Source organism: Megalops cyprinoides, chromosome 3, assembly GCF_013368585.1.
Source record: "Megalops cyprinoides isolate fMegCyp1 chromosome 3, fMegCyp1.pri, whole genome shotgun sequence".
Classification (NCBI taxonomy): domain Eukaryota; kingdom Metazoa; phylum Chordata; class Actinopteri; order Elopiformes; family Megalopidae; genus Megalops; species Megalops cyprinoides.
The window spans coordinates 21,262,198-21,284,850 of record NC_050585.1 but is presented as its reverse complement, the minus strand read 5'-3'; the positions used below and the strand labels follow the sequence as shown (position 1 = coordinate 21,284,850).

The window sequence follows — 22,653 nt, the reverse complement described above, 5'->3', positions numbered from 1 at the left end:
ACAAGGCAGGAGAGGAAGAGGAGGAGAATAAGAGGAGGAGGAAGAGCGCAAAGAGAGAGGGATAGTGGGGCCTCATACGTCTTTGCTTTCTTTCTCAAGATTTATGCTGGCATTGGCCATAAAGACAGCTGAAAACATGTGAATCGCGCTAAGAGGTGAACGTGGACACAAACCAACCAGTGGGGGGGGGGGGGGGGGGGGGGGGGGACAGGTAAAGGGGAAAGAAAGGGAAAGGAGGAGGTGGGATGGATTGGGAGGGGGGGGCTGTTTCCCTGTGCTTATCCCTAAGCCCCTCTTGCTCCTTCCTCTCTCTCTTTCTCCTCCTCTTTGTCTCTTTCTTTCTCTCTCTCTCCTGGATCGCCGCAGGCCGTGAGAGAGATGTTTGTGCACGGGAACGCGAAGAGAGACACACGGACGGCAGGGCGGACGGACGGGGCACGCGGTCCGTGTCTCTGACCGCCACGCTCCTTGGAGGGGAAAGAGTGCAGACAGCCGTCTCTTCCTCTCTCTGTCTCCTTCCTCTCTTTCTCTCTCTCTCTCTCTCTCTCTGTCTCTCCATCTCTCACAGTGCAGGCGTAACTGGGCAGAAGGAAGTGGGCTTTGGACAGACACCGCGAAGGCCTCACAGTCTCCCCCTGGTGGGGATCCAGATGTAGGGCCCGGACTGCTCCTCGATCACGGTCTTCACTTTGTGGTAGATCTCCTCAAAGCTGTCCCCTTCCACGATGGCTGTGGGGTCAGAGGGAGAGAGAGGGAGGTGATGCGTTTGGTCCTGGAGCCCCTGCCCTGATGATGATATCTGAATGTGCTGTGTGTATCTTATCTGGACTGGTGGGTCCTTGTAGGAGTGTTGGACAACTAGAAATTACACATATACTTATGCGTACATCCAGATCTATATCACTACCCATAAAATGCATCACGAACCCAGTGCACTTTATTAATTAATTTGTATTTATTTATTAATTTCAGTGTAATTTAATTATATCTTTAATGATTTTTAAATCAGTTTTAATAATTTTTATGCTTTTTTCTATAACCGCACTGCTTTGGAAACACTTGAAATATCATGCCAACAAAACCTGTTCAGTTGAACTGAATTTAAATGAATTTAACTGACAGTTGTTCAATCCTTTAAGTTCGCCTTGAAAAAATAAGCTGAAAAGTAGAAGACACTGGACTGCCCACCCCATCATCCAGCTATAAAAGACAAACAGTATTGTCGTGGCTGGAATGCAGAGGTTCCACCAGGTCTTACCTGAGAAGCACTCGATGAAATCCTGCTCCAGTTTGACTGCCCGGTCCATTGCCTTCCGGGCCTGCTCCTCTGTGAGGCGTGTGTTGATCTCTCTGTCACCAACACAACCAGGGACACGGAGGTCATCTTAATGGCAAAGACAGGCTGACAGCCAGGCAGTGTGCAGTGTGCTGAAAAAGCAGGGTCCTTTTCTCCCACTGTGCTGCCTCCCTGCCCCCCCACACCCCCATCCTGCAAGGTGTGACAGCAGTGTGGTGTGTAGTGAGATGTGTGAGAGTGCAGAGCGCAGTGTGTAGTGAGATGTGTGAGAGAGCAGAGCGCAGTGTGTAGTGAGATGTGTGAGAGATCAGAGCGCAGTGTGTAGTGAGATGTGAGAGAGTGCAGAGCGCAGTGTGTAGTGAGATGTGTGAGAGATCAGAGCGCAGTGTGTAGTGAGATGTGTGAGAGTGCAGAGCACAGTGTGTAGTGAGATGTGTGAGAGTGCAGAGCGCAGTGTGTAGTGAGATGTGAGAGAGTGCAGAGCACAGTGTGTAGTGAGATGTGTGAGAGATCAGAGCGCAGTGTGTAGTGAGATGTGTGAGAGATCAGAGCGCAGTGTGTAGTGAGATGTGTGAGAGCGCAGAGCGCAGTGTGTAGTGAGATGTGTGAGAGATCAGAGCGCAGTGTGTAGTGAGATGTGTGAGAGAGCAGAGCGCAGTGTGTAGTGAGATGTGTGAGAGAGCAGAGCGCAGTGTGTAGTGAGATGTGTGAGAGATCAGAGCGCAGTGTGTAGTGAGATGTGTGAGAGCGCAGAGCGCAGTGTGTAGTGAGATGTGTGAGAGATCAGAGCGCAGTGTGTAGTGAGATGTGTGAGAGAGCAGAGCGCAGTGTGTAGTGAGATGTGTGAGAGAGCAGAGCGCAGTGTGTAGTGAGATGTGTGAGAGAGCAGAGCACAGTGTGTAGTGAGATGTGTGAGAGTGCAGAGCGCAGTGTGTAGTGAGATGTGTGAGAGATCAGAGCGCAGTGTGTAGTGAGATGTGTGAGAGTGCAGAGCGTGGTGTGTAGTGAGATGTGTGAGAGTTTGGAGTGGGCGACTCACAGCACATTCTCCAGTGATTTGGGCCGGATGAAGATGGCAATTGGGTGGAGCTGAGCAGCTTGTAGTCTGCGTACAGCGTTGGCTGAAACGTCCAGGATACAGTGCTTCCCCTGCTGCACAGAGGGAGACAGACCGAGGTCACAGACCGAGGTCACAGACCAAGGTCACTGCATGGCAGACGAGGGGGAGACAGAGCTGCACTCACATGTATGAGGTAACAGTACTTTTAATAGAATCATTCCTAATTTTAAAGAATCGGATGGCATAGATAAGTTTATCATCATTCTACGAGAGGAACGGATAGCAACACTGGCTGCTCAATTTGTGTCCACATGCCATTGCCGGAGGGAGAGCAGCTGACACCTCCATACTGTCAAGGTCACTGTTCATAGTATTATTGTTGTATTTTTTTTTCATTTTTGCACATTTGCCTATTAGATTTTTTTCTCTCTGTCTCACTCGTTATTGACCTGCTTATATATGCAATACGCCTGTTTATAAGAATTATCGCTTTGTTGCTATCGTTGAAACAGTCATGTCAATAAAGCATTTGAATTTGAGTTTGAGAGAGAGAGTAAATGAGAAAGAGAGAAAGAGAGAGCTCTGTTAGTGTGCTGTCGTGCAGTTTTGAGTGAACAGGCAAAGACCTTGAAACACTGATGTAAATGTGACAGAGAGCTGGAAGTGTGGTGTAATTGTTACAGGACTGAGGTTTTAACCAGAAGGGGGCAGGGTGGACTCTAAGGAGGAGCCATTATGCCTTTGAGTAAGGGGCAGAACCCAATAAGCTTCTGCAAGTTACCAGCGGGATAAATGAATAGGATGCAAATTAGAAGCTATATAATTTGCCTAAGAGGCTTCTATATCAACTGCTCAGCAAAACACATAATGCATAAAATTAAGAGCAATCGCTCAGAAATCTATTACTCTCCTATTCAGATACCAAATTTCTGAGTCTCTCACCTGCTCTGCCACCTGCCGGACGCTCTGGACGCTGGTGCCATACAGGTGGCTGTTGTACTGCCCCGCCTCGATAAAGCGATGGCTCTGAATGTCCTTCTCCATCTGTTCCCGTGACGACACAAAGTGGTAGTCTCTCCCGTCCACTTCGTACTCCCGTTTGGGCCGCGTGGTGTCTGGGGCGGGGGGCAGGTGGCGACCAATCAGTGCATCACAGACACATATCGTAGATCAGTGCACATGAGTATCTGAGAATTTTGTTACTCTGATCTCTTTGTTACTCTGAGTATCATTCGTGTATCAGGGCACCACTGTAGTGTCAGAGAGTCAATTGAGAATGTAATGAATGTGATCACATTTAAAGAAGGCAGGGGGTGTCTTCTTTCAATCTCTTGTAACAGCAAATTGCTCCTATAATTAATGTACAATCACTATATCAGTGTGTAATAGCCGTATCGCTGTGTTATCGCTCTATCTGTGTGTAATCACTGAATCAGTGTGCGATCAGTACGTCAGGATGAATGACTCTTACGGGGAACGCAGGACCCAAACTTGTCGGGGAATTCGGAGAGCAGGTCATCGTTCACCCTGTCCTTTGTGGGACCCAAGATGATGATTGGCCTTGCGTAGTGAACTGGAGAGAGGCACAGAGCACAGGACAGGAGAAGGGAAGAAAGTAAGAGCAGGTTGTCATCTGACATGTTCTTGATTGAGTGAAAAACTCTCTGTTGAGATTTTAAAAAGGCTTTCTTAAATTCAAAATAATTATTCTGAATAATTGTTCTAAATATTCAAAGAAAATGGGTTCACCTTCCACTTGGGTTACAGTCTCGTAACTTTGTATAGAGTCTTCTCTCCCTAAGAGCAAGAGACAACTTCAGTGAAAATTTTGTCACTGGGCAGCATTTCAGCACTTGAATGAACATTTCCACACGTGCACACAGGGATCGTCTCACAGCGGTCTTTACCTTGAGAGCCTAAACTGTCTCTACTGCGGTCCTGTACAGAGACACAAATCCACAGAGCATCATTAGGCAGCACAAGTTTACAGAAAGCACATTTGTTGAAAGTGCAAATGCAGAGAAAAACAGTGCTTTAAATTCAGTTAGAGAGCAGGCAGGGGAGGGCAATAAAGGCAGAGCTAATTTAATTATTCAGAATTGCGAAGCATTTCCGATGCACCAACGCACATCTCCCCCACGCTGGCTCTAAATCGCATACCCCACTCACTGTCACAGAACATGCATATCAATGAGGAACGGCCAGCAAAGGTGGCTTCTGTCTTGGTCTGTGTTTTCATAGTGTTATTAAATTTTCCGTGCCTTAATGTTTATTAAGAATTGATTGATTAAAATGTATTAAATGCAGACCGTGCAAATGTACAGATTACAGTATAGATCTGTCTACCCCAGCTAATGTCACAGATTTATTGAATAAAATGGCAGAAGCCAGCTGTAGTGGCCACTTTCTATTCCTCTGTGGGCTGATCATCAGCTCTTACCCTCTCTTTGGCTTTCAAGCGAGACCACTCTTTCCGTTCCACTCTGGGGGAGGAGAGAGATAGAGAGAAGGAAAGAGAGAAGGAGAGAGAGGGAAAAATGGAAAGTTGAAAGGCCTAAGAGCTGACGTTACCAGGTGAGCGCTCTTATCATTAGTTTTCAATAGAGCAATGATAAAATGATGGTGTTATGGGGAGAACCAGTGTAGATGGAGAGAAAGAGCTTAAGTAATGTCAGTGAACAGAGAGGAGGCACTGATGGTACCCTGCAGAGTGACAGACAGAAGCAGTGACATGCACACACATATACACGCACACACACATACACACACATACACATACACACACACACACACACCGACACACACACCGACACACACACACACACACACACACACACACACACACACACACCCACACACACACACCGACACACACACACACACACACACACACACACCGACACCCACACACACACACACCGACACCCACACACACACACACACACACACACACACACACACACACACACACACCGACACCCACACACATACACACACACACACACACCCACACACACACACACACACACCCACACACACACACACACACACACACCCACACACACATACACACACACCGACACCCACACACATACACACACACACACACACACATATACACACCGACACCCACACACACACACACACACATGCACACACACACACATGCACACAGACACCGACACACACACACACCCACACACACACACACCGACACCCACACACACACACACACACACACACACACACACACACACACACACACACCCACACAGACACCCACACACATGCACAGACAGACAGACAGACAGGTGGTCAGACAGAGAGACAGACAGACACGGAGATATACAGATAGATTGAAAGTATCAGGAATAAACGGACAGACAGACAGACGGACACACAGGCAGACAGACAGGGATCAGACAGGTGGGCTGGACGGCGGCTGACCTCCTCTTGCTCGGTATGAACCCGATCTCGTCAGTCTCGCCCTCAGGGCTGACCCGACGGGCCTGCCACCACTCCTCATCCCCGCAGTCCAGGACGTGCAGAACCTCCCCAAAGCGGAAGCCCATGGCCTGGCTGAGGAAGCCGCAGTCCGCTGTCTTATCGTAATCAAACAGGGCCCTGCGGAGGGCAGAGAGCCAGGACGGACCAATCACAGGCCTGCACAGCCACAGACAACAGGAAGTGCTGTGTAGGTGTGGAAAGCCGTGCTGCTCTGTGGTTCTGTGGCTGTGTTGTGCAGTTGTGCAGCCATGAAGTGTGTAGCTGTATGGTTGTGTAGCTGTATTGCGTAGTTGTTTTGTAGCTGTGTTGCATAGTTGCTGTGTAGTATAGTTGTGTACCTGATGTAGAAGCCTCTCTTGGCGGTGCCCCTCAGGGTTCCAGACCCCATGCTGCTGTTCATCAGTTGCTCCCGCAGGTCGTGGATCTTCGCCTCAAACCGACTGTACTCTGATGAACCACATATAAATTAAACACATTATGCACATACACACATTATACACATTGTATACACAAACACACAAACACACAGAGACAGACACCCAGACACAAGCACATACCAAAAACAGATACACATACATATCACTGGTTCATAGTATATAATACAAGTCTCACTCTGTGGTCTGTGCTGTGTAATTCTGTCAGTACTCCGCCCCCCTAGCTGTTTTGGTGTTCTGCCTGTCTGTCAATATGGTCCATGTGCTTTTGTTTACTGTTTTCCCTGTGTTCCAGCCCTGCCCCGCTCTCTGCCCTGTCCCCGCCCACCTGATTGCCTTATCGCCTCCACCTGCCTGCCTGCCCACCTGCATCCCATCTCCTCGTCACCCCAGCCCTATATCTACCCTGCTCGTCTCTGTCTTGTTGCCAGTTTGTTGCAGTGTTTTTTTTTTTTTTTGGCCTGCCTCGTTCCTGGCTGTTATTCTGTTTTGAGTTTCCTGTGCTGACCTGGCCTGCTCCTCGACTTTGTCTCTGCCTGCCGTTTTGCCCTGATTGCCTGATCTGCCTGTCTGCCCGGTTTGACTCTGCTTGTTCCTGTTTTTTGATCACTGCTTTGCCTTCGGACTGCCTGCCTGGTTTTGACCCTGCCTGTTCTACCATTATGCTCTTGTCCTACGATTCCAATAAAACCGCCTGGAACCTGAGCACTCGTGGTCTGCGTTTGAGTCCGTGCCTGAGCCCTGACAAATACAGGACTCACTCTGTGGTCTGTACTGAGTAATACAGGCCTCACCCTCTGGTCTGTACTGCGTAATACAGGACTCACCTTCTGGTCTGTACTGAGTAATACAGGCCTCACCCTCTGGTCTGTACTGCGTAATACAGGACTCACTCTGTGGTCTGTACTGAGTAATACAGGCCTCACCCTCTGGTCTGTACTGCGTAATACTGGACTCACCTTCTGGTCTGTACTGAGTAATACAGGCCTCACTCTGTGGTCTGTGCTGTGTAACACTGGACTCACCCTCTGGTCTGTACTGGGCGATGATGGTGACTGTCTGCCCGGCATTCTTCAGGGCAGCTGCTGCCTGCTCATGTGTGGCACTCCGGAGGTCCACCCCATTCACCTGAGAAAGACAGGGCAACATTAAAGAGTGACCTGAGAGAGAGGGGTCGACATTACAGTCACAGCAGACAGTGAGTGAACACAACTGCCTAAGACAAGGGACAGACCAAATATATCAGAATGACAGCTGTACACACACAGACAAAACGCCATCACACATGGCATGGTGCAGCCTACCCCTCCGGCCCAGCACTAAAATACAGAGAGAGGGGGGGGGGATAAGTTATAGAGAGGGAAATGAGTAATGGAGAGGGAAATGAGGTAGAGAGACAACGGCCTAAGTAGAATTGTAACGTTAAATCAGTCTTCACTATTACAGAGCATACGGCTAGAATCAGCATTCACATATTTAGCCTACTAATTCTTACTCTAGATCTCCACAATAGCGACAGAGTGATAAAAAAGAAAATATAAGGTGAGAGATGGGGTGAGAAAGAGAGATACAGAGACAGAAAAAGTAAGAGAGAGAAGGCGATTATACTATTTTTCTTGTTGCATTTATATGCGCATTTTCTCTTTTTTATCTCTGTATTTCTTAAATTTATTTTATTTGACTTATTGTTGGAAGGACATTGATATCTGAATATAAATGACCGTCTTCCTCATTGTTGTTATTGTATCATATGTTTGCCATTTGTAGCCCGCCTTTGGAAATACTGTACACTGTGAAGTCCTGCCAATAAGACACTTTGGATTTGAATCAGAGAGAGAGAGAAGCAGGGATGGAGAGGGCTGGCCATGGGCCAGGGCTTTTGATGTCATATGCAGGGTTCGTTTGTGCAAATCATCAATGGTTCCTCATCGTGTTTTTGAAAGGCTGCGGGACCAAACCGTGACAGAAGAGAAACAGGGAAAAAATGGCAGAAAGCAAATCAAATGGTACTGAGGCTGAGAGAGAGGGGGGAGAGAAAGGGAGAGAGACTGAAAGAAGGCATGGGGGGGACCGGGATCAGAGAATCAGGGGACGGGTAGAACCAGCACAGGATGAAGAGCCAAAATGTGATGGATGGAATGAGACTCTGGCAGGTGCAGCAGGAGGGTTACTCTGTATACTCTGAGTCTGGGTTGCCTGATCAGAAACCCGCTGAGAGAGCAATGGGAGGAGTCAATGAGCTGAGAAGTGGGAGGTGAGCCGGTAACACTGAGAGGGTGCAGTAGTGAGACAGCAACAGAAACAGAGGGATACAGTAACGACAGTGACAGAGAGTGAGACCGTAACAATGAAACAGTCACAGCAGGAGAGTGAGAGAGTGGGAGAGTGAGAAAGTAACACTGTCAGAGTGAGAGAGTGAAAGTCACACTGGGAGAGTGGGACAGTAGCGGTGGCAGAGTGAGACGGTGAGGCTCACGCTCAGTATCTGGTCCCCCTTGCGCAGTTCCCCGCTCAGGTCAGCCGGACCCCCTGCCAGGATGAAGGAGATGAAGATGCCCTCTCCATCCTCTCCCCCGACGATATTGAAGCCCAAACCCGTGGAGCCGCGGTGGATCAGAACCCTCCTGGGCTCTCTAAAATAGAGGGCAAAGCATGTCATTAACTCAACGAACACAAGCAATACGTGTAGCATCAAGGCATTAACAATGACAGAACAGGATGTAGAAGGAGAGGGAGGGAGAGAGAAGGAGAGGGCAAAGCAGAGAAGGGAAGGGGGTGGTGAGACATAGGGCATAGAAATGGCTAGAAAGGTAGGAAAGTTAGGCCAGTCTGGGCATGGTTAGGATGGCAGGGGTTAGGGTGTCTCCCTGCGTCTCACCTGGGAATATCATCCTCTCCCAGCATGCCCTTCATGATTGGCGAGTATCTGCTAGGGGAGGTGGGAGTGAGGGCTTGTGGGTACTCTGAGCCCAGGTAGTTGGGGTGGCCCACCTCATTATCCAGGTGTGAGTACGCTGCAGAGAGACAAAACACCATGAGGAGACATAACACACACATGCGCGTGCACACACACACACACACACACACACACACACACGCACGCGCACGCACACGCACACACACACACACACACACACACATGCACACGCACACACACACGCACAAACACACACGCACAAACACACACACACGCACACACACACACGCACAAACACACACACATGCACACATGCACACACACACACAGTTGTTGAGACTCACAGCTGGTTATATCAGGCGGGTTGTAGGAGTTGCTCAGGTACAGGGTGGTGGGCTTGGCCACTCTCAGGTACACCACCTCGGCCGTGTTCTTCAGCGCCCCCACCGCGTCCTCATGCATGACGTCCTCCAGGCACACGTTGTTCACCTGGGGGGCCGAGAGGCGTATTTAAAACACCACCTCAAAATCTGCAAGACTAATCTGAGAGGTACTTTCGCAAACGGCTTGGGTGGCATCGCTTTGCTATTATAGATGGGTTTAAACAATTCAGCCATGAAAAAATGCTTTCAAGTGGAAGTCAACAAGAACAAAAGCTGGGAGAGATGGGACATAACAGATGTGTGACCTCACAGGCATTCTGAGAGAGTGTCTCCCACACACAGCTCTTCTGTCTGATACAGGACTGTATGCAGGTTTCACAGAGCCCCCGAGCTGCTTTCCGAAATTTAAATGTTACCCATTGTAAGGGAGCAGGTGAGTAACTGCAACAACAATTATAATTAATAGGCATGATACATTCACATAACTTTACCCTGGCTATGGCAACCTGTTTGTGATTTGCGCACAAAAGAAAAAGACAACATTTTTTAATTTTGCTCGGTTTGTACAGCTGAGAAACCAGAAAATGGATTTAATTAAAACATGTTAGAAAAGTTCTCCCTGGGTATTAGAACAGATGTATGAAATTTCATCTGTTCAGACAGCTGAGAAAGGAAAAATAAAGTTTAATTTTGAAGCGAGGACAGGTCTTTACGCTGTGGTGAGCAAACCACATAATTAATCTACCGCAGAGTCCCTGGTGACCAGGAAATAAAAAATTCATGCAAGCAGTTAACATATCTGCAATGGAGACCACAGCCGTTTCTCCCTTAATTCTGTCATAAGTTCTATAGCAGTTCCCTCAGTTCTGTGGAGAATTTGGCTAAATCTGTGACAAATCATCTGCAGTTCTGTAAATGTGCACCAGAGGGCAGTGTTACCATTCGAAACAGACAATGAGCATATGGTAACGTTTCTACCTATCTGGATGTTTATCATTTTTTATGTCCCTTGGAAACACATTTTTTGCTATGCCAATGGAAATTATTTTAGTCTTAGCATATTAAAGTAATGCTAATTATGTTTGCTCTCAGCATTCTGCATCGAGGCTGCTGAAATCTATTATACAGAAGTGTGCCTCTGTCTGTGTGTGTGTGTGTGTGACTGTTTGTTTGTTCATGTGCTTGTGTGTGTGTGTGAATGTGTGGAGGTATGTGTATGTGTATGTGTGTGTATGAGTGGAGGTATATGCATGTATTTTCTGCACGTGTGTGTGCATGTGTGAGACTCACAGCCAGAATTTTGTCCCCAATCTGTAGCCGTCCGTCCCTGTGTGCAGCCCCCCCCTCTATGATCTTGGTGACGTAGATGCTGTTGTCTCCAGGAATATGCTGGTTACCCACACCCCCAGCTATACTGAAACCCAGACCTGAGAGAGAGAGAGCAAGAGAGAAAGAAAAGGAGAGAATGAGAGAAGGGGAAGGGGGGGGAGGTAATCTCTGAATTATTCTACTCTACACTCCGACTGGCAAACACGCAGTCTCTCACTCCCCCTCCCAAGGCTTCAAAGAAACTCAATCTTAAACACACACCCACACACACATAAATACATACACACATGTATGAACACACACACACAAACACACATACATACAAGCACACATGTACGCACGCACACATGTACGCTCACACACACATAAAAAATACACACACACACACCTTTGGGGCCCTTAATAAGTTTGATCTCGGTGACTCTCTCGGCTACTGGCTTCCTGCGCAGTACGTAGAGTCGCACGATGGCGCCTGCCTCCTTGAGTGCCTCCACCGCCAAGCTGTGGGTCACCTCTCGCACGTCCACGTCATTCACAAACAGGATGCTGTCATTCACCCTGAGAGAGAAAGGGGGATAGAGAGAGAGAGAAAGAGAGAGAGAGAGAGAGTGAGAGTGAGTGACAGGCAGGGACAGAGGGAGAGAGGGAGATAGAGAGAGAGAGAGAGAGAGAGAGACAGAGTTCTAACTTGTGAATTTGTTACGCACTTTTAAATCAGTTTTGTATTGTTTGCTGGAAATGTGATTGTGCTTTGGCCACAAAAATATTTCTTTGTCATGCCAATAAAGCCCCTTGAATCGAATTGAGCTGAATTAAATTGAATTGAGAGAGAAGAGAAAATTGAGTTTTAACCACACCTTTATTGGTCACATCTCAAAACAATCATTACAATCCAATTAGACATCAATTTGGAGACAGGAGAGAAAGAATAGATGGAGCAGCAGAGACAGACAGAAAGACAGAGACATCAGATGTAGAGAGAGAGAGAAGGAGAAGGGTGCTGATCACTAGCCTATGGAAGCCAAGTCCACAAATAATTATGCAAGACTTGCAGAGAGAGAGAGAGCAGGGAGACGTGTCCCTGAAATGGAAAAACTCACAACAGAGGAGAGAAAGTAGAACCGTTACTTTCTAATCCATCAAAAGGCTACAGAGCCAGCAGAGACACGCTGGCGAGGTCTTTTTAATTATATTAATGTGAGTAATATCTTTAACGATGCTCATTACTCAAATATATGCGCATAACTCACTTTAATCTTTAACCCTGTCCACTATTTTTATGTGCTCTTTAAATCTGTGTTACAATATCATATTTGCAAAATTACTGGTACAAAATGACTCATAATGAAATCACTTCTGAGTGGATTAGAGAACCACACCCAGCAGAATTCCTATCCTCAGAATCCAGGTGCATTGTGGGAGATGCCTGCTCGTCAGGGTCCCTCGGTTTCTGTGACATCTTAAATATGCGTTGACTCTGCCACACTAAAACCAAAAGGTAATGCATGTCACTGACAAGCAGCGGGGCACCTTCATCGTCATCAATGGTGCGTTCACACACAGGGAAATGATATCACATACAGCACATAAGGGCACAAGGAGTTTAATGGCAAGAAACTGGCCACCCATCCCATCTAGGTTCATCACTCTGTCTATGTGTCAAGCTTGGTCTTGAAACCCTGAGGGCTTCCACTGTGAACCCTGGTATTTTTCTCCATTCTTCAAAGGCTGTGTGGCAGCAATGCCTTTCAGTGTAAAGGTGAAATCTTCCAGCTTCGGTATGAAATCTTTAACTGGTTTTCTCCCTTGCCCTGCTAACAGAGCTCCAGCGGTTTTGGAACTGGGCTTGTCACCGCAATGTCGCTAGATCGATTCCCATGCTGGGCGCTGCTATCGCAGGTTTGAGGGACGCTTCCAGCCTAAATGGCTCCATTAAATATCTAGCCATGTGCACAGATGATAGACAGCTCACCCATCATACGGTCATCCAGGGATTAAATTTTTATTGGCAGTATAACACAAATACCCATCTAGCAGTGGATCTTGCCCAGATGCATTATAGTCCTTGGTCCCAGAAGGAATTATTAAATGCCACCCTTTTAGTGGGTTTTGATATGAAACTGGATGAGAGGTGGCCATTCCGGCTCTGCCCTGAGTCTGAGCTGTGATGCAGAGCTCGTCGGCCTCGCGCCAGGGTCCTCTGGAGCCCGAACGCGATGCCGTGCACTATATTTATCCCCAGCGTTTGTTTGGGAGCCTCCTGCCTCCATCCGCTTGCTTTTGAAAAGCGTCTGCGTAAGTTAATGCGCTGCACTGTGCGCGTCTCCTCAAAGAGCCCCAGCTGCTCCGACTGCAGACAGACACGCTGCCCTGGGGGGGGGGTCAAAGCGGAGGACGCAGTGTCTAAAGAGTGAATAACTGCGGAGGGCCCTCGGGTTCCTCAAACATCAACGCAATTATTCTCATAATCCATAACTCATAATAAGTGATGACCCGTTCGTGGCAGCGGGCATGGATCGCGTGTGCGTACCGGCCACCTCGTCACACTTTGTGAGGGAGTTACATGACCTGCTGACGGCAGCTGTCACAAATAATGGAGTCCCCCAGCAGAGGGGCATCAAACACCTTTCTCTGCCACATCCTGTGTGGCTTCCCTTACTGTCGTACACAGGAAATAAAGGCATACTTGTTTATAGAGAAGCATTTCTAAATGACATTGAAAGCTTTATCATGGCAGCGCATTCAGTAATTTGTTCATTGTTAGAGAATTTTTGTGTTCTTATGTGCTCCTGTGTGATACCGTGTAAATTATTTTGCCACCGCTATTTTTCTGTTACTATGGTTCTCTCTTCCCAGAGTTTGACACGATCGCCTACGAAGGGGTCAGGGAAGCGTTTCAATGTCTGGCCCACATTCGCTTAGGGACGTCCTCATTCGCTCAGATCTGCTGTGTCAGATATCTCTCTGCCGGAAAAAAATGCCTCAATGTTCTTTAAAAGCCAAAGCGCCTGGAGCCAAGAGGAGAGATACAAAAGCCTGCCGCTGGAGTCACGCCAGGGCCGGCCTCTGGACCCAAGGCAAGAGGGGGGTGTCTAAACTGCGTCCCCATGACTCCTGAACTCAAGGACCCGTGTTTCACAGACTAAAATGTAGACTTGTAATCTTTTAATAAGAATCCAGACAAGCTGTCTGCACCCTAGTCCGAACAGGTTCCAGGTTGGGACATACCTGAGTCTGCCATCCTGGGCGGCCGCGCCTCCTGGGATGATCTTGGTGATGAAGATGCTGGGGTCATCCCCAACATGGGGGTTATCTGTCCCCCCAGCAATGCTGAACCCCAGGCCAGAGTTCCCCTGTACATACACACACACACACACACACATAAGCCCACAGACACACAAGCACACACACACACACACACATAAGGCCACAGACACACAAGCACACACACACACACACACACACACACACAGAGGGAGAACCTTGTGCATTAGCAGGCATAATCTTTCCTGATTCACTGGGGTAGCATCACACTGGGAGACACAAAACAGCAGAATAACTCAATCAGCAGCAGACTGCTGTCACCCTAAATCACCTCTTTATGATAACCGCTACTCCTGGTTCCCACAGTGGGGTTCCAGGGTGATTCTAATTGCTGCAGAATTAACAGGATAATCTGTCATCTTGATGGCATGATCCATTAGAGATCACACGTTCAATGGGTAAATGATGGTAAATTAAATCACAGTCATGTATATTCACAGTTTCCCTTTATTATAATTTTTATGAGGAACAAGCAACACAGTGGCCAATGAGAAGGAAGGTGCTTCATATTCTACCATTCTGGAGAACATACACAAACCTGACTATGATGTAACGGGAGTGCGGTCAAGCCAGAAGTGCATTCACAGTAACACAAACACTCAAGCAGGGCTATATGGGTTAATAAGACTGGAATAGTGAAGGCTCACCCGCTCCAGTGTAATCTCTTCATATTCTATTTCTCCATCCGTCCCATTCACCTGAGAGAAACAGAGCGTGCACATTCATAAGTCCATCCCATGGGAATAGCCATTCAAATAGGCAACCAATGGAAAGGTGGGTTATACACTCAGGCAACCAATGGGACAACATTTTCTTAAACAGGGAACCAATGAGGATGAGTTATTCTTTAATTACAGGGAAGAGAGGACAAAATCGGTTCACAGAGGGTGGCACCACCACACTTTCTGTTCATTCCTTCCATCCAACAGAAAGAAGGAGGCATGGAGGAAGAATGTGAAGGAAGGCAAAAGGTTGCCAGTTTGATTCCTCGCTGGAGCACTGCTGCTGTACCCTTGGGCAAGGCACTTAACCCAGTAGTGCGTCAGTAAATGTCCAGCTGTATAAACTGACAAAACTGTAACCTGCTAAATGACAATAATGCAATGAAGGAAGAGAAATGGAGGGAGGAGAGACACTAAAGAGAGGAAAAGGAATGTAGAGATAGAGGGAGATGAAGAGTCGCGATTACTAATATACTTACATAGGGGGAGCCATCAAGAGTATCTGTGTTTACCACTACAGGAGGGGAGTTGGCCTGCAGATAGAGACAGAGAAAGGAGGATGAGAGAGATGAGTTTTAAGGTGAGTTTATGAGTCAAGAAACAGGTAATGTACATGCTCTTCCAGGTGCGGGGCTGAAAGGAACGAATCAGAAAGAATGAAATGCTCACACACTCTCTGGCTCCAAAAGAAGCTTATTTCAGAGGTGTGCACAGGACAACGTGTCAATCCCAGCTGGATGTTTGTCCTGACAAAACTGCATTTGGGAGCAGGCAGTGAGCGAACATTTAATTCTTTCTGCTTAATTTAGCCAATTCGTTTAACAACTGCCCATGTCAGGGAAACACGCAAGAACGCTGTTTATTCATAATCCACAGATGTAGCCACAATACCACATTCACCACCATTATATCCTGCAAACTTCAGTTCCATGCCAAAAAGAGCAAGAGGAGAAGTAGACTGAAAATAAAGGACAGACTTAATTAAGGGAGTGAGGTCTCGCAACGCCTGACCCAGCGTTTCTGGGCATCTCAGAGTGCCCTTCCTCTCCGCGTTTTGATTACTCAACAGGAACATGGTGTTCCCCCCCACACACACACACACACACACATATAGTCCCCTGAGAGATGGCCTGAGAGCACCCGCTCTGCTGGAAATCCGAAAGCTAGGGACTCAGCTCTGCCTCTAGGGGCGCTGTAGAGCTGCAGCCTGGAGGCTGAGAGCAGAAACGCACACAGGTAATCCCTTCTCCATGACAGCCAGACATGACAGAACACCCCAGGGGGTGGGGGACACACACCCTGTCTTAGAGCCTGCAGAATCTGACAGAAAGCCTTACAATCACACTCCAGCAACTCTGGAGTGAACTATTTCAGCAAAGTATTTTCACCTTTTTTTGGTCATAACATTGGAATCAAGCCTACTTCAGGGCAATAAAACCTCTCTGACACCTGTTAGCCGTATCAGCCCTTGGGCCTGTGGAATTGGAATTAAAGGTGTGATTCACATATGAGTCCATTTGTTCAGGTTGGCATACAGGAGTTTTCTGCTCCCTCAGATCCTGTTACCGAGGAAGTCATGGTGACGGAGGGTGACTCAAGTTTTGCATCAGGATGTTCACTGCAACACAGCACCTCATCCTCTTCTGTGAGCGAAAATGCCTGTATCTGGAATTAATTTAATCATATTTGGCTGAACCTCCTTGATAAGAAATCATGGCAGCTTGTGACCCGTGCTGACGTCAGTGTTTCCCTGGCTAATTGAAAGTGACGCTAAGCGTTTCGGTCAGACAGAGAGAGCTCACTAACTGTTAGGATATTAACTCATCAAACTTTGACGAGAGCTGCCAGCTAAAATGTAGAAAAATTCTGAGGAAAAACAAATCCTCAGGGAAACACATGCAAGTATTACACAGACAGCATCAGACTGGTTTTGCTATTAAGGTTAGGATTTCACCTTGGTTAGCACTTCTTCATGGCTAAGTATAAGCGTGCGATAGCGCAAAGAGACCCCTACGAGTCCCTTAGGGAGGTGAATTTTAGCCTCTGACGCTGGCGGTGAGTGGACAGCTTTTGCAGGAAACATTTCATGTATTATTCATCTGATATTTTACTGCAGCAATTCAGCCGGAGTACCTCACTCAAGGGACCACATCTGGGACTTGAACCTGCAACTTCTTCCTTAAAAGCCCTGTGCCTCGATTTCTATGCCATGCCACTGTGCTGATATGGCTAAAGGTACTGGCATTGGATGAAAAGAATCTAGCCTAACACACATCTCAGGTCCCTTGTGACACCCACTGTCAGACCTCTGATGTATTAGAGACCAGTCACTAATTTCTACTGTGCTGATGTTACAGTCCGGTATAGTCCATTTTATTGCTCTGGCATTACATTATATTGTATTGCTCTAATACTACAGTCCAATCACTATGTTCCACAATAAATGAAAATTAATTAAATTATTGACATTTCAGGCCGCTTAATATTTTGACTGACTGACTGACGGTGTAACTGTCATATTTTTGGACTGTATTTTTCAATGCAACCAAGGTAATTTTTTTCAGCAAGGTGCTGACATTGCAGTGGCAAGATGAACAAGTTGCCCTCTCTCTCTCTCTCTCTCACACACACAGCAGCAGCATGTGCTGCCAAAATATAATGGCTGCCTCCCCCCACCCACCCCTCTCGCTCCCTCTCTCCCGCTCTCTCCTGCAGTCTCTCGCTTACACTCCTTCAAAGGAACAGCATGTTTTCGTCCCATACCCTCCCTGTATTCCGCCTTTTCTCTCTCTCTCTCTCTCTTCTTTCCCATCTGGTTGCCTGGTACCCTCTATCCATCAGCTACATTCTCATCATGGCTTTGGCAAGACCGATTTCAGTTTGGCCCCAGAACTCGTCAGAGATGCACCCAGATGTTGCTGTCTGCCTGTCAGACTGCCTGTCGCCTGGCACCCGCCTGCCTGTCTGTCTGTCCGTTTCTCACTTTCTGTGTCTCAAATTCAAATTAGCTTGACTGGTGCTATGGCCAAACTACTGCTGAGACCATTTTAGAAAAAATAAAACAACAACAGTTATGACAAACAGACACGCTGATTCTCAGATCTCGCTTTCGGTAACCGTCTCTTTCCGTATTGGTTTAATGACAAATATTAAGTCCTGTTTTAAGCCTCTAGAATCAGGACCATCCTTCCCTTTTGATGGTGGTGATGTGTCAGGGAAAAGTCATTCATTCATATCGTTCTAACAGTAGAGGCCTTTTCAGGTTTCTGGTAGAAGCGAGAAGGGACATGCAAATGTTTCTAAGGGGTAATGGAAGGAAACAATTCACAACAAACACCACTTTCTCCTGTTAACATTCTACATTTCGGTAATGAGTGATACCGCCTTCCTCTCCTCTTATCGGTCTGCGTGTCCTTAATGACTGATACTATCTTGCTCTCCTCTTATTGGTCTGTGTGCTGGTAATGACCTATACAGTCTTATTCTCCTCTTATCGGTCTGCGTGTGATACAGCTTCATTGTCCTTGGTCTGTGTATAGGTATCAGCCTGCATGTCAGAAATGAGCCTCATTTTTCTGTATTTCATTCTGCTTGTCAGTAATGCCTGTTACAGTCTTATTCACCTGTTATCAGACTGCCAGTCAGATAGAGCTTTGTCCTCTGGTTACTGGTCAGTGTGTTGGTAATGACTGACACAGCTTTGATTCCTTGTTTATCAGTCTGTGTGTCAGTAATGACTGATACAGCCATACTCTGAAGGTGATACTGTGTGTGTGTGTATGTGTGTGTGTGTGTGTGTGTGTGTGTGTGTGTGTGTGGGAATCTGCTTGCAGAAGCTTGTGAGAAGCTCTACCAGCAGTGGGCTCTGCAAACGCAATGCACTTCGCCTCCCTCCTGTCACAGGTGATGAAGAACAGAAACCAAGGGGATGAGAGCGGACAGGAGTGAGGGAGAGAGGGAGAGATCGCTGCTCTGCCTAACTAAGCGCAGTGCTGATACCGTATGACATCTCAGGCACTGAGAGACACGTCTACCGCAGAGAGGCAGAGAGATGGCGAGAGAGAAAGGGAGATGGAGATAGAGAGGCAGAGAGAGCACTAGTGCTTTGCCCCACTACGCACAGTGCTGATACTGTGTGCCATCCATCTCTGATTCATCTACTGCAGAGACGGGGGGAGAGAGAGAAGGAGAGAGAGAGGAGAAAAAGAAAAAGAGCCACAGAGCAAGGACAAAAAGGGGGGAGAGGGGAAGAGACCTCTGCTTTCCCCTTTATTTTAACATCCCAAAAGTCCTTTCAGTAATAAAATTTTTACAAGTCCACCTAGACTCATAAAAGCACAAAAAGTCCATCACTGCTCTGGATGGAAACAGGTCTTCAACACCTTGCCCTGAAATAAACACTTTTTGTACTAAAGGAAAGGAAGCTGTCAACACCCACAGATCAGACCACATTATTCTGTATTCTAACATACATACAGACAGAAATTAGTGACCAAACTCATGTGTCATGCAGACGAACTGTTCAATACACCAAACTGAAATATCTTCCACCACAGACCACTGGCATGCAAAAGCAAATCCCCTAAAACCTGGATCAGTCCCACCAATGCCACCCCCGCCCCACCCACCTAATTCTGTTCCTGTACAACAGTTTAACCCAAACAGAAAAATACATCAGCCATGTGTCTGAATATCATAAACCTAGCACCCACAATGGATAAAAAGGAATAAAAACTATGAATCTACATTTGCATGAAGGAGGGAGAAGAGGAGGAGAAGAGAGAGAGAAGGAAAGACAGGAGAGAGAGGGAGAGAATGAGCTGCTCATAAAACTGTCATATACTGTTCATGTTGTCAAATGTGCTTTGGCAGTACAAAGGTAAACTTTGTCATGCTGGTAAAGCACGCTGAACTGACCCGCACTTATGTAACTTTGTAAGTCGCTCTGGACATTAGCGGCTGCCAAATGAATAAAAGTAAACGCAAGCGTCAATGAAAATAGGGTGATATGAGAGGGAGAGTAGAACAGGGAGAGGACAAGCACAAGGGATAGAGGGAGAGGGAGGGAGAGAGATGAAAGGATGAGAAGAGGAGGAGAGAGCGAGGGAAAAGGAACAAGAGAGGGGGAGAGTGAGTGAGAGAGGGATAGAAGCTTAGAAGAGGAGTGGGATGGGAGGGAGACGGCGGAGGAGAGGTACAGGGAGACTGATTTGTAAAGCTCTGCTGGTCGACAGCATTTCCTCCTTAACTGCACCGCTAACAGTGGCTCCCACGCCTCCGCCTCTGCAGCTCGGAGACGATCTTCCTTTAAATCCTCGGGAGATGCGGACACATCCAATCCACTGAAGCCCTTTCATTATATCAACTGCAAATGCCACAGCGCTCTCCTTTCAAAGCGCACCAGCTAATTAGGCCCTGCAGTGCATGTTCTGCCAGAGCTACATTCATTACGTTACGTGGCATTACAGCTGCTTAGCCCGGCTGCTCCTATCTGCAGCCGCTCACACAGCTCACCGTTTCACATGCTATCCACACATGCGGCTGGACGCTTACCGCGGCTGCTCCACGTTAAGCACCTCGCCCAAATTACAGCCGCAGTGCACCGCCCGGGAATCAAACCGGCAACCCCACTGCTCCTTAATACCTCGCTTCTGCAGTATGAGGTGTCTCTTCAGCATGTTAGACGCACAGAACACCGAGCGTACACGGCTCACAATGAGTTTCACCGTGAATCCACCACCTGGCTTGTTTTATCCCCAGAGAGAAAGCAAGTCTCCATAAAAGAGTGAACTCAGCTGAGCAGAGTGGGGAGTGATCACCGGCTGCCGCATGCGCTCCAGGGACCAGCATTCGGAGACCACAGAGTAACTCTTTCTCTTGTTCTGTATGGCTGAGTTGACATGAATCCATGAGTAAGCCCTTAGTGGGAGGTAATATATGTAGATAAATACAAGGAAAATCCATAGATCTGAGAATATAATTTAGCATATGTCACACACAGTACATTACTGTCAATGAGAGAATATTTCAATTACCACTCACAGATGTAAATGCAGCTCAGATAATTGTTTTAAAAGGTACAGTATGTAACCTATATTGCAGTTCACAACATATGCATTCATTTGCATGCAATAATGGCAATAAGTGACATCTGTGTGGGAGAATGCAGGAGACAGCCTGGGAACATTCTTCTCTCTCTGCTCTGCTTTCTTTAAGGAGAAAGAAAAGAGAAAGGCTCTGTTCATTTCCACCTCTGAGAATGGCATTTCTCTCTCTCTCTCTCTCTCTCTCTCTCTCTCTCTCTCTGCTGCCTCTCTCTCCCTGGTTCATTTCAGTGTAATTAGCATGAGTAACACGCTGCACCACTAAAGCGCTTATGTGGCAAACAGCGAGAAATCCTGATGGTCCCTGACCTTCACAAACCGAGCACACTCATACACGCTCTGACACAGCCCGATATACTCTGATACAAGCTGACACTCTCTGACAGAGGCTGACACACTCTGACACAGGCTGACACACTGACACAATCTGATACAGGCTGACACACTCTGACACAGGCTGACACAGTCTGATACAGGCTGACACACTCTGACACAGGCTGACACACTCTGACACTCTCTGACAGAGGCTGACACACTCTGACACAGGCTGACACACTGACACAATCTGACACAGGCTGACACACTCTGACACAGGCTGACACAGTCTGATACAGGCTGACACACTCTGACACAGGCTGACACACTCTGACACTCTCTGACAGAGGCTGACACAATCTGACACAGGCTGACACACTCTGACACAGGCTGACACAGGCTGACACAGTCTGATATAGGCTGACACACTGACACAATCTGACACAGGCTGACACAATCTGACACAGACTGACACACTCTGATGCAGGCTGACACAGTCAAACACAGTCAGTATGACTGTATGACACAGTCCCACACAATAGTGTCAAAGAGTCTGATTCTGTCCAGTACAAACAGTTTCTCTCCACTGTGTCAAGTCTGTACATACCAACTGTGAGCTCCATCTGTTCCATCTCACCTCCCCTACCCCTCTTTCTGTTCCTTTCTGTCTGCTTCTCTTGTTTTCCCCCTCCATCCGCCTCGCTCTCTCTCTCTCTCAGCTCAGACTAAACTGGCTTCACAGGCCATGTGAAACCATGAATGGCCTTAAATAGAGCACAACATCTGGCACAAAAGCAGAAACCGACTTCACACGAAGAAGGGAAATCTGAGACAAAATATACAAAAGACACCAAAAAACATTTTAAAAAGCCCAGTTATTATATCTCTCCATGAAATGTATTTTTCATATTCAAACTCAACTTGCTTTATTACAATTTCAGTAAATATTTTCAAAACATTTATTCAGTGGCTGGATTCAGCTCTTCGTAGTGTGGATGCAGGGCAACAAATACGCAAAACCACTCTCTCTCTCCTCTGTTTCAAACTCACCTGAATAAGATTTTGGAAGCCTTTCAACAAGGTGGCAATGTGGCATAAAAATGAAGTCTTTTGTTCTGATATTCTTAGTAGCTCCAGTGTACAATAGTGAGATTTTGTCATCTTTTTTGTGTTATCACTTTTGCATTTATTTGTTTCTTTTATCCATTCATTCATCTTTTATTTATGCTGTTTATGACATGACAGCTGCTACATAAACAGC

General features: G+C 47.1%; 1 protein-coding gene across 7 annotated transcripts in view; it reads right to left on the bottom strand.

Annotated features, from left to right (window-relative positions):
• Positions 1-203: 203 nt before the first annotated feature.
• Positions 204-22,653, bottom strand: part of LOC118774300 (disks large homolog 4) — an 84,049-nt gene continuing 61,599 nt past the window's right edge. For 4 of the 7 annotated variants that reach the window (XM_036523543.1, XM_036523550.1, XM_036523546.1 and 1 more), the window contains 19 exons: positions 15,453-15,506; positions 14,899-14,949; positions 14,156-14,280; positions 11,316-11,485; positions 10,889-11,025; positions 9,560-9,704; positions 9,177-9,312; positions 8,775-8,931; positions 7,324-7,426; positions 6,203-6,311; positions 5,805-5,981; positions 4,798-4,840; positions 4,265-4,295; positions 4,107-4,154; positions 3,829-3,930; positions 3,300-3,472; positions 2,337-2,449; positions 1,259-1,350; positions 204-729 (listed from right to left, as the gene is read on the bottom strand). In XM_036523543.1, the coding sequence (XP_036379436.1) occupies positions 623-729; positions 1,259-1,350; positions 2,337-2,449; positions 3,300-3,472; positions 3,829-3,930; positions 4,107-4,154; positions 4,265-4,295; positions 4,798-4,840; positions 5,805-5,981; positions 6,203-6,311; positions 7,324-7,426; positions 8,775-8,931; positions 9,177-9,312; positions 9,560-9,704; positions 10,889-11,025; positions 11,316-11,485; positions 14,156-14,280; positions 14,899-14,949; positions 15,453-15,506 (2,073 nt within the window). In that variant the 3' untranslated portion in view covers positions 204-622. The remainder of the gene's footprint in view (positions 730-1,258; positions 1,351-2,336; positions 2,450-3,299; positions 3,473-3,828; positions 3,931-4,106; positions 4,155-4,264; positions 4,296-4,797; positions 4,841-5,804; positions 5,982-6,202; positions 6,312-7,323; positions 7,427-8,774; positions 8,932-9,176; positions 9,313-9,559; positions 9,705-10,888; positions 11,026-11,315; positions 11,486-14,155; positions 14,281-14,898; positions 14,950-15,452; positions 15,507-22,653) is intronic. The other 3 variants (XM_036523545.1, XM_036523544.1, XM_036523547.1) reach the window with 2 other exon arrangements.